Source organism: Loa loa (genome assembly GCF_000183805.2).
Source record: "Loa loa unplaced genomic scaffold supercont3.412, whole genome shotgun sequence".
In the NCBI taxonomy this organism is placed as follows: domain Eukaryota; kingdom Metazoa; phylum Nematoda; class Chromadorea; order Rhabditida; family Onchocercidae; genus Loa; species Loa loa.
Window position 1 is genome coordinate 27,240 of NW_018108592.1, and position 11,755 is coordinate 38,994.

Consider the following 11,755-nt stretch of genomic DNA (forward strand, 5'->3'; position numbering starts at 1 on the left):
GTGATCTAGCGGATATGAGAAGACTGGGGAAGCGGGTGTTTGAAATTACTAACAAGATCAGATTTTGTTTTCTTCGGTTCGGAACGGAATGATGCTACGAAATTGGAGTAGTTACGTACGAGAAGTAAAGACAAAAGAAAAATGGATCCAGAAATGAGAAAATGAAGAATGAACGGCTTTCAAAAAGTATTTTCAGGATGGGATGGTGCATCAGATGATTCTGTAGGAATGTAAGTATGAGAGTGAATTGAACAGAGTAAAAATAAATGGGATTAAAACGAAATGAAATGAGATAAAAGGGAAAAAATCAATCTGAAATGTATTATTGGATTGAACAAAATCAAAATTTAACTTTGGCCGAAGCGTTTAAAGTTTAGAGACAGTGAATTGCCTTTTGTATTGAATATTTATTTACTTCTTAGGCAAAGTTTTGAAATATTTTAAGGTTTCTACAAATATCGAAATAAATTGTTATAATTACCAACAACTACTGTGAAAGAATGGAAATGGTTAGCGTAGCATTCATGATTCGTCATTAGACGTAAGAATTAAAACGTGACATTCACGTATCAAAGCTTACATCTAAATAAAGTTACTTTTAAAAACTATTAAAAATATATGCATTTTATTTGTTTTATTCATTTTATTTGAAAAAATATATCATTTTATTTGTAAAATATATGCATTTTATTTGTTTTACATCTTACATGTACTATTACGTGATGCTCCGATCATTTAAACGTCACATATAAAAAACATTTCCTTTGTACGTTTCTCGTCTATTTGCGAATGATTGAAATGAAAATCGAAATTTGACAACTCGTGAGTCGATGAACTGCTAGTGTAGGTTTAAGGCGGGATTTTCATAAATTCCTTGACGAAATAATGAAATAATTTCCTACTTTATCACTAGACAGTTCAACACAGCCTGTAGATAGAGACAACAAATAAGCCTCGCACAAACATCATAGAAAGAACTCGCAGTACTAACTGTTACTTTAGTCCTTTTTACTCTATTCTCTATTCGTTTTGGTTAGACATTCATTGAATACGACCTATTCGATGATATTTCTAGATTTTTAATTTTATTCTTATTTTCAAAATTCGAGATTGATTTCACGAATCTTTTAAAAAACTTTCACGCATTAGTACGCGAGGCGGAATAGAGTAAGGAAGAGAAAGAGTACTGGCTTGTGTTAATTTAAAAAATTTTTCTTTCGTGCCAATATTATTAGGCAGATTTTCCTCAAACTTCCTGTTTTGTTATTCCTAAAACTGTAAATTACAAAGAGCAAGGACTCAGCTGTGAGAATAAAAAGTAATCGAGAAATTCGTTAGTAATACTTCAAGCTATCAATTATATTGATTATTCATTTCCTTTCCTAAATTTCAGTTTCAATTCTAAAGGAACAGACACATTAAGCGAGTAACTTGAATTGCATGTGTGAGTGTGCCCCATCGGGGAGTATGCCAATTGCGGGCCATTGGGCTCTTCGCGGTGGCTTTACGCCGCGAGCAAATCCCAGACGTCCAAATGTTCATTTCCCACACCAGGATATGTTTCGGCAGTCACGTAGCGAATTTTTCGTCAGTTTTTATCATCGTTCACAAGAAAGTGCTAAGGTGAGGAAATTTCAAATTTAGTGAAAATTCGAAAAGAAAAGGAAATTTTATTTAAGTTTGGATCAGCGAAAAAAAAATTTACGACAAAATTGTTACAGAAAGAAGACAAAGTTTTATTTGATTCGGGTATAAAATGCAGAAAAATGGATTTTACAGATGTTACAAACTATGAATTTTTAGCTATTTCGTATTAAGAAATTAGAAGTTTGAAATTTCACTTCAAGATCTTTGTGAATTTGTCCATCCTTTGTGACCATTGCATTTAATCTTTCTAGTTCTTACAGGAATACGGGCATTGACATGTGGTGAATTCTGGAAGGGCATTGACCAAGTCATAAAATATTGACGTTGCTAAGCGTAAACGGTCAGACCGCCAAGAGTCAAAAAATAAAAACAGAATTGGGTACCCACAATGAATGGGACTCGGAATTACAAATTATGATTTGGTTTGATATTATATTTTCAAATTATAATTTTAGATGTTTGATGCGATGAAACGACGAGTAGAACTAGCTTATGAACAGCGTCGTAAGTCTGAAACGAATCGATTGCAAAAAGCTACTAATGGAAGCGTGATACAGTACTTGGAACGGGTATGCATCTCGAGATTTCTTGGTTTGGAACTGCAACTAAACGAATTGAAATAGTGGAAAAAAAAGCTAAAATAAATAGATTTTTAACTATTTCTCGACGTGCAGGATGCATACAATACAATAAATACATGTCCAAAATTATCTTAGAATGCAAAACCGAAATTATATTAATTGACATATTGTTGAATAGCATCTCGTCTTTTCATCCCTGCTCTTCAGGGATAATGCGATATATATGTAAATCGGATTTACTGAATCATGAAATTTTGTCCACGACATATTTTTGTCTCAAATCATCTCGGCCTTTTATTGGGAGAGGCCAAATGAGTGATTTTTAGCAGAGGCTAAAAGCAACTACTTAATTTTTGATGCAATCTACGTCGAGATCGAAAACTTGCGTTAAATTCTAAGACTTTATTTCAATATCTAAATTTGTGATAGCTGACCAATCTTTAGGAGTTGAAATTTGTTAGAAAATTCCTATCAATGCGTTGAATTTTATTAGAAAATTTGTATCAGCATTATTAATGCCACAACTTTTCTGATGCTTAGTCTCTACATAAGTTCCATACATCAAATATGAATTGTCTGCAGAGACTGAACATCAGTGCAGATTATACGCTGAAAAAATGTCCCTAAATCCTTAAAATTTACGTCACTCTTAAAGATTCCGTTGTCGAAAAATGTAACGTTAACGATCGAAATACCAAATGCCGAACATGCTGGCATGATGGAGCGAATGGAAGCTTGGTGTGATGAAGATTCAATACCACAAATTATGCAGGATACTGGTGTACTCATTCAGTTCCCAGATTTAGTGCCTGATATCAAAAATGCCAGTGATTATGTAAATAGAGTAGGTATTATAACTGTTTCACTGAAAATCAAAAACCATGACGGCATCGAAACTTTGGTGTTATTTCCATTCTAGGCTAAAGTTCGAAAAATTTCATAATCTTATTCTACATTTTGGAATTCTTAATAACCGAAGAACTTGGCAATATTTTCTCATCCTAATTTTACTCAGGAAAAGATTTCTTTCAAAAAATTTCAAGGCATAGAAGTTTATTTAACTTATTGCAGGTGACGTTAACAGGACCGCTAGCGAATGTTGAACAAGCCCGTATTCGAATTAGAGTATGATAAGCTTTTTGATTTTCTTCCTAATATGCTGATACGCATTTTTCTTTTCAAGTTTGAAGTTTGCAATTGATTAGAAAATTTTCTTTTTTAATTACAGTAGTTATGTCTTTCGATGATGCGCGAAATTTTTTATGATGCTGTTACAATATTTTTTAGAATTTCACGCCTGTAGCGATCAGTTTTCCTCTAAGGACGTTGAAACCTAACATATTAATGAAGGATGTAAAAAATATTATCGATAAAGCGATTGCCGAAAAATTAATTAATTTTCCTAACATCGAAATAATAGTGCAATCGCCGCAGTTGGTGAGTTCTTTTATATTCTTCCACCTATTTTATTATTCACCATATGATGGAAATATAATTTGAGGTTTTTGATGTAGCAAAATTGTTGTTACTCGTATAAGAGATACAAGAAGATAATCATCAGAGAAGTGAAACCTGGAAAAAATGAGGATGAGGTGTTAGTTTGTCCAGTCGTTTTTTATGGTCTTCAAGTTTTAACTTTCTCAGCTAAATTTAAAAAATAAGATATCTACGCATATTCTTCCCCATTCGTTGATTCCTCCATATTCACTGATGTGATTGAAAATTGCCTGATATACTCATTTTCTAGCCAAAGGATCTAGTTCCATTATGTGTTGTACGCGGTGCTCTATCTCATGAGCGTGATATATGTAATGCCTGTGTAGCTCTTCACCGATTACTGTTTGATGCTACAAACGACAGTGAACATGTAAACTTTTTTGATTCTGGAACTCTGCCAAGCGGGTTGAGAGTTTAAATCAAACATAACTTGAATTATGAAGACGTGATGTGAATTCAAAAATGGGCAATCAAGTAAACAGGCTAAAACATACTTTTTTAGAGTTCAGCAATGATATATTCAACAGTAATGGATATACCGGCTGTACAACAGCTAGCTGTTACGGGAGTACCGGACGGATATTTGATACGAATGATAAGTTTGGAAACAAAGGCAATCATTTATTTTCCAACTGTAGCTGACCGTCATTTTGGAGCAACCATATTTTATCTGTTTGGTTCTGTGTGTGCTATTATGAAAGCGAGGAAGTATATTCAGGTTCACTACCTTTATTTACTATTTCCTATTCTTTACGTCCTATGTGAAGTTATGTGCTTATCACTTTCCAACCTATCACTCTTATGTACTTTTTCAGGTGCTGTTAGGTGCTTGTCTACTTTTAGGTGCTACTCTGTTGCTTTCTTCAGCAGCGGAATAATTTTACGTAAAATATTTTACATTGTTAATTACAAATGAATTACTTTTTCTTCAATCAATAGTCGGAAAATATCGTTTAAAAAAATAGAATTGATACACATTCGGACTAGTACTCCAAAAAACCGTTTTTGAGCAAAAGCTGAAGATGAAGTATTGTTCCAGGGTCTTCTTCCTGTACGTTTAATTTTTGATGTGGAAAATAATGATTTACATTGTCCGGTTGATGCATCAAATCGAGAGTTGTTCTTGCGTGATAAAGAACATGATTTAACAATTATGATAAAGAAAAGTCGCTTAGAAGGCGAGCAATTAACTACAAGCGATACTTTACGAGTATGTTTGATGAATTTTAGAAAGTTTTGATGTGTATTCCTTATCCGATTATTTACTTCCCAGCAACTATATTCTACTGTCGATATTAAAAGACTGAAAAAATTTGGCTTTTATTTAATCAACTCAAAAAAATCGCGCAAATTTTAAAAAAGTCACTTGGATGTCTAAAAGCGAAGAAACAGTAAGGATGGAAAAAGATGATTAAAAATTCCGTTTTTTTTAATTATTTGTGAATAATCGATAAACGGAATTTATGGCTATTAGGAAACACCCGTTTTTAAATTGGCTGTTAGGAAACATCCGTTTTTATTCTTGTCATTTCGACATCAAATTTTCCGATTTGCAGAATTTGGTGACAATTGAGTCTGAAGAATACAATCTAACTAATGTTTATGCAATGCGACACCAACTTCTTCGGAGTAGTATTTTGGAGAATGAGCCATTGATCGTAGCAAAAGATTTCAATTTCTTCAAGAATGATTTCCGAGCATTAATTGCCAAAAGTAATCAGGTTATCGCCGAAGTAAGTCTTCAAATTATAAAAAAGTGGATCCAGTGGACAAACACGATCAATGGAAGCTGGTTAGGGGAAATAAAATGTTTGCATGTTTGAACTATTGGTCTTTCGTGAAAGGTGGGGAGGACAGTATCTGCTTGTTGAAAAATACATTTAATTAAGAAAAGTGGTGGAGGATTTTAATTGTTAAACTTGCGCGAATTTTTATTAAAGCATTTATAACAGAATGGAATTTATTTGTTCTTTTCAGAGTTCAAATGATTTGCTAGCAAAGGCTTCATCGTTGCTTTATTCACAGTTAAATCAAAATAGTCAGTCAAGTTATAAGCGAAACTGTAAGTAGATTTCGAACTCTTCTTACTTTTAAGGTTATCAAAAACTAAAAAGGCATTAGTAAACGTTTCTAACCACAATACATATTCAAAGGTATATTTTTTAAACTTAATTGGCTCCGCGCTTAATCATTTTCCCAGTCAATTGAATCCAATTATTTAATTTCAAAAGCTTAGTTTAACTGTTTGGAAAAAAAATCTTTATTGTCCTTATCATCCTTTTATCTCTTGGATAATTTGTTATAGTAATTTCCATATTTCTTTCAGCATTGTCAGGAATACCTGTTATTCCATCACCTGTAATAAACGATATTGCTGGGTTATTACCACAAATGTATGTTTATCAAGAAGTATTCCAACCATCCGAGGATGAAAATATACCAATCGCAATAACAGTTGGCAGTTCAGCAAGTAAATATACTTTGCAGATCTTTATAATTTAGCTTTGTGCTGTATCAATTATTCAACAGAAATCTTTATTGGATTTAACTGGTCATACTTTTTTTTAAAGGAAAAACATTGCTAGTCTATTGGGATAACCCACATTTTTAGTCCCTTGTTGAGTTTCCGTAGTCAGGTTGAATGTTTGCTGGAAAACTACTTGAGTAATTTTCAATTTTATAAACCTTTAAAAGATTGGGATTCATGTCTTAATAGGCCTAACTTTTTTATATAGAGATGAATGGTATTGCTGCCTTTGTTCACGTGTAGTTTTGACCTGATGTCCGTTTTTAAATCAATTTTCTTCAAAAAAAAAATTTGAATAATTAATCGTAAAGTGACGGTAGAACATTTTCATGCTTTGTTTTTTGATCTCATGTTTTATAATTGGAGATACGTATAAGAAATACTGTAAAGGTAAAGGTAGCAGTCATAAAAATTCTTCTAAAAGATAGATTAACAGTGTATAATTTTAGTAACAACCGTTCAAATTTCTCTCATAATTGTCTCTGTTAAAACCATGGTGTTGAGAATGCATTAAGAAATATTGGCCTTACTTAATATCTTTGTTTTTTAAAACCTCACTATTTGAGCTTGCGGTGAAATTCAGGACCACTCGTCCACATATAAGATTACAGGACAGAAAAAGACCGAAGAAGGAGCCATAAAGTTTTCGGCTTCAGCGCCATCGATTGTGCCAAAAGTTAGTGGCTAGGTTTTTGCATTACCCCACATACTTTGACTACAGTATTCTATTACTACGAGGAAACGATTACTGTTACTTATCCGAAGAAAGTAATTGCTTTCTTGATAAGTTTTTAAAAAGATTTTCCTTTTCGAAGTATAGAAGCTAGAGTTTAAAGAAAGGATATATGAAAAATGTTGTCTGATGTCAGACCGGAACCGGAGTGTTACTCAAACTACAAGTTGGAGTAATAAGTATATTACAGGAGCAAAATGCTTCAAATAGGGTGAATATGTCTGTACCAAAATTCTTGGACTTCTTTCGACAGAATGAAAATAAGGGTTTCATGATGATTCCAATTAACGATTTTGGAAGGCCGTTATCCGGTGTAGCTGTTCCACAAAAGGTTCTGATTCTAATTTCCAATTTTGATACTGAGAATAGTTAAGAAATTAATAGAGAACGTATAAGTTAGTATTCTGTGGATTTAGAAAACAAATAGCTTTCGTTAAACTTATCTATTTTTTAATTCTTCATATTATTTGGTCAGTTAAGCAGTTAATTTCTGAAGTTTCTATAGCCAATAAGAAATGATGATAAGCACACTCCTCATGCCCTACATTTCATTTTAATGCTCGGGTTTTTTTCATATTTAATGTCTAGTTTTTTCTTTTTTTTTCAGAGGGAATATATTCGAAATATTAACAAGGCATCTGCCGGTCGGAATTTTGATGGACATTCGGAAGCGTACAATTTTAATGTAATTGCTAGTAATACTAATTGTGATTTAACAAGTAGCACTACGGGGAATATATCGGAATCGAAATATTTGTGCAAGAAGTCGTCGGTGCGTACGCAGTCGTTTGTACCCCAACCGCAGGGTTTGATGAGTTCTGGAGCTAATGTTGTCGATGCATTAATCAGTGATCAAGGTAATTTATCAATGATAGCAAGATAGTAAAAGGAAAGAGATGCATTTATGTGACTTGAAAACGAATCAGTTTTTGATTAAATCAGTATTTTAAGGCTCCACAACAATGGCAGTAGCTGCTGCCATGCTTCAGAATAGTCCGCCGCAGTGGTTTCAATCATCCGGTACAATTGAAGCATTAAAATCAACTGAATATTTCGGTCATATGCCTCGAATATGGGAGACAAAGCCTCCAGAAACATTTGTGAGGCCAGCAGGTAATCTTACTTATCTAAATTGATGATTCACAATTTTGTGGGTGACTGAAATGAATCTCAATCTGTTAATATTGCTGTTAAGCTGATAGGCGCAGAGAAAAGGTTATGATTAAAAGATCTACATGAATTAAAGGGATCTATATTTCATAATTACATTTGATTTCATGACTACAAGAACCATAATTTCTCTGCATTACTGTTAATTGTTCTGTTTCAATATATTTTCTGTAGAATGCGCTCAAAGCTCAATGGCCAGTTCTCCAGAAAAAACTTGGCAAACAAAAAAAAATCTTTCGTTGAAATCTTCATTCACAAATAAGGTTCCATCTTTTGCATGCTTGAACACTCTATTCTGTTAACTTTTGTTGGTACGGAAAACTAATGGTAAGCACACAAAACAGCCAAATTTTAATTTGACGCTTTTATGTTGCGAAGAATTTACATAATTTCTTAAGACTTCCTTATAATCTCTTTTTTTTACAGTAACAATCTTTAATAGATAAATGAATAATACGATTACGAAATTTGATAATATAAAATGAACGGAATTTGAAAAGTCTAAAGTTCCAGAATTATATTCGTGAATACCATCATGACATGAGCGCCAATACAGTTAGGGATGTGCCGCAAGGGTTATCAGCAAGAGGTTGATGATTTTTTTGTGCATCATTGTGTAACGTTTCATTTTTAAAATTCTTAAGAAACAGTTCATTTATAGCAACTTGGAACCTAAATTAGATACTGTGCTTGAAATATTTTAGACTTATGTTTCACATGTTACTATACATGTTACTATAATACACATGTTACATGTTACTATAATATACATGTTACATGTTAGTAACATATTTCACATGTTACTATAATAACTTTTAATTGAGTTTCTGAAAGATTGCGCCGATTTATTTATCGTCCACACTGTAATAAGTAATTACTTTAGCAGTCTGAGATAAAATGATGAGTGTGTGATTATCTATATTTCACTTTCCCTTGTTTACTATTCTAATCTACAATTGTTGCTTACCTCTGCTTATAACGCTGATAAGTGACACTTCGCATTATTGGGATTTCATAAAATTTTTTTCTTGCTTAATCATCCCCTTGTAGATTCGAGAGAAGCTTCATCTGATGTGCGCCTATCACACTTATTTAGCAATCGTAATACCAACCCGTCATATTCAATTTCATGCAGCAACCCTGCACAGAATTCTAATCAACATCGGTGATAGTTTTAAAGTTTCCCCAGAAACTGGCAGATTTTGATCGGATCTTTAACTGACTTTAAATAATCCTTTCTAGATTACTACAACAAAACAGTGATGTTATCGACGATACATACAATTACCGAACAGAGCACCAGCCAACGAGAAGTAAAATTAGCTAATTTTCAAAATTTTTGAAACTTCATAATCTCCCTACCACCTCTCTTATGGAATAGTAAATTTTGAATATTCTAGCACATGATAGTACTGCCTGGGAAAATTCTCGATATTCATCATCACAATTGCATTATTACTGTGCACATCCAAACACACGTGAAGTTTTTTCAAGAAAGGTAAAGTTCTAATTGGTCTAAAAACTAAAATTTCGAAAATAGTTTGCATTCATGGAAGTGGCTTTTAAATAGAAATCGCTACTTGTGTGCCCCATTATTGTTTGTGGTGGTGAAGTACGAGCAGAAAGATGATGTTCAAAATTTTTACTGAATTTTGAGATGAGATGGTTCCAGGTAAATAAAAGTTCATGGGATTCCAATATGAAAGGACATGGTTTATGGAGTGAAAAGTCAGTTCTAAAATATTTAGTAATGGGACTTTTAATATGCAATACAGTGGTCACTCTAAGTTGATTTTGATGCACCTTTTCTCAGTTTGAAAATATCCCAGAAATACAACGAAAAGTATAGTTATATGTTTATGGAATTCTTAGTCTAACATGTTGTAGTATCAAGGGAGATCAAGTCAAAATTCGTTGCGATCTAGTGACATGGTACGCGGTGGGCGCATAGTGAGACAATCAAGGAATCATTTCGGTGGTCATTACTCATCATTTTCTCGGAGCTTGTCATCATCGAGTTACGGCGAAGGTGAAAGATGTTATAATCGAGGAATGGCACATACGGGTTTCAAAAGACAATTTGTAAACGGGACTCAATTAGAAGAACAAGGGAAAGGTAGTCGGCGAGGGGAACGATATCATTCTCTCCATCAAGAACAGCAGCATGGCTGTGTCTGTGATCAATTCGGAAAAGGTTTTCTCTTCAATTTTTCATTTGAAATTCCATATGATTTGATTTAGTGAGGTTTCTTCCTAAATGAAATAGCTCAATTTTCGTTTCGATTTCATGGAATCAGAGCGACATTGCACTACCACATAATGAAATGATAATCATTGTGGTGAAGTGTGAGACATTTTACATTGTGTTCTATTATGGCTATGGAAAATACCTTTTCTTTTTACTTAGAAAAATAATAGGAATCTGATAATCTGAGTAGTAGAAGAACGATCTGTGGAAAAATGAAACAAATAAAAGTCAGTCAGATTTTACAAATTTGTAATCACATCTATTATTTTAGCGGATAATTTCCCTTTTAAATTTCATGTTTCTAGATTTTCAAAGCATCTAGTTAATATTAGCTCCCTTCCAGACTCTGAAGAATTAAATAATAATATTAAAGTTGCATCACCACCGAAGCTATTGGTTAGAACCAAAACTTGCGCGAATACAAGGAAACGAATTGATGTTATGGTGCTGATCGATGAGGTGCAAAGGAGTCAGAATGAGCAATCATCACGAAATGTGCAGCAGTTGAATAGTCCGTTTCATATTAAGTTTTAGTCATGCAATTCAAAATTTGATATCCATTTCGGAAAAATGGCAAGAAATAATTGATATTATATGATAAGAATCAAGCGTAGACTTGTGCGATTTATTCGATTCAGGTTATTGCAATCTGCGATTAAGCCGATATATAAGTATGAAAAAGTATCTTTTTATAATGTTATTTATCTTTAGGGCCACCATTAATGATGAAGGAATTAGAGAAATATACAGGAAATGATAATGTTAGTTCAAAATCATGCGCGGATATGACAAAGAAAAGCACCACCAAAGATGAGAATGTTCAAGATAAGAAAGTTTATAACAAAACGCTAGTTTTCTTTCTTTAAAATTGTAATAGTTATTGTTGAATTTACACCAATTTTTTCCCGAAAGTTTATTTAGGATATAACTTTTTGGTTTATCAAAATCGAGAAATTAGCAGGTAGTAGTTGAATAAAACATACGGATTTAAATAGCTCTTTCACTTTTAGACTTGCTCAAGATGAATCTGGAAGTGAACAGTCTCCGGAAGTTATAGAGAAAGGTTTTTTATTTGAAACTTTTTTTAGTTATAATATATTAGAATTTGATGTTTTAAGCTATTCGTCTAAACAAACTACATCATAACAAATACAATTAAAAATCAAAATGCATAGCCGATTATTCTGAAGGACAAATTAATTAAAGAACTACCAATGGATGAAAATTACACACTGAAATAAATAAATAAATAAATAAATAAATAAATAGATAAATAAATAAATAAATAAATAAATAATATATATATATATATATATATATATATATATATATATATATATATATATATATAT

At 32.6% G+C, this 11,755-nt stretch overlaps 1 protein-coding gene across 1 annotated transcript; it reads left to right on the top strand.

Annotated features, from left to right (window-relative positions):
- Positions 1-1,440: 1,440 nt before the first annotated feature.
- On the top strand, positions 1,441-11,269 carry LOAG_02957 (hypothetical protein; the record flags this gene model as incomplete). Its single annotated transcript, XM_020446179.1, has 23 exons — positions 1,441-1,623; positions 2,103-2,216; positions 2,884-3,072; positions 3,300-3,353; positions 3,516-3,665; positions 3,976-4,095; positions 4,228-4,443; positions 4,765-4,935; positions 5,282-5,458; positions 5,703-5,787; positions 6,052-6,195; positions 6,819-6,928; positions 7,176-7,316; positions 7,593-7,842; positions 7,937-8,098; positions 8,330-8,418; positions 8,669-8,744; positions 9,206-9,320; positions 9,398-9,468; positions 9,556-9,653; positions 10,043-10,349; positions 10,747-10,914; positions 11,115-11,269. 23 exons carry the CDS (start codon positions 1,441-1,443, stop codon positions 11,267-11,269), a joined length of 3,345 nt encoding a protein of 1,114 aa, XP_020303447.1.
- Between the last annotated feature and the right edge of the window lie 486 nt (positions 11,270-11,755).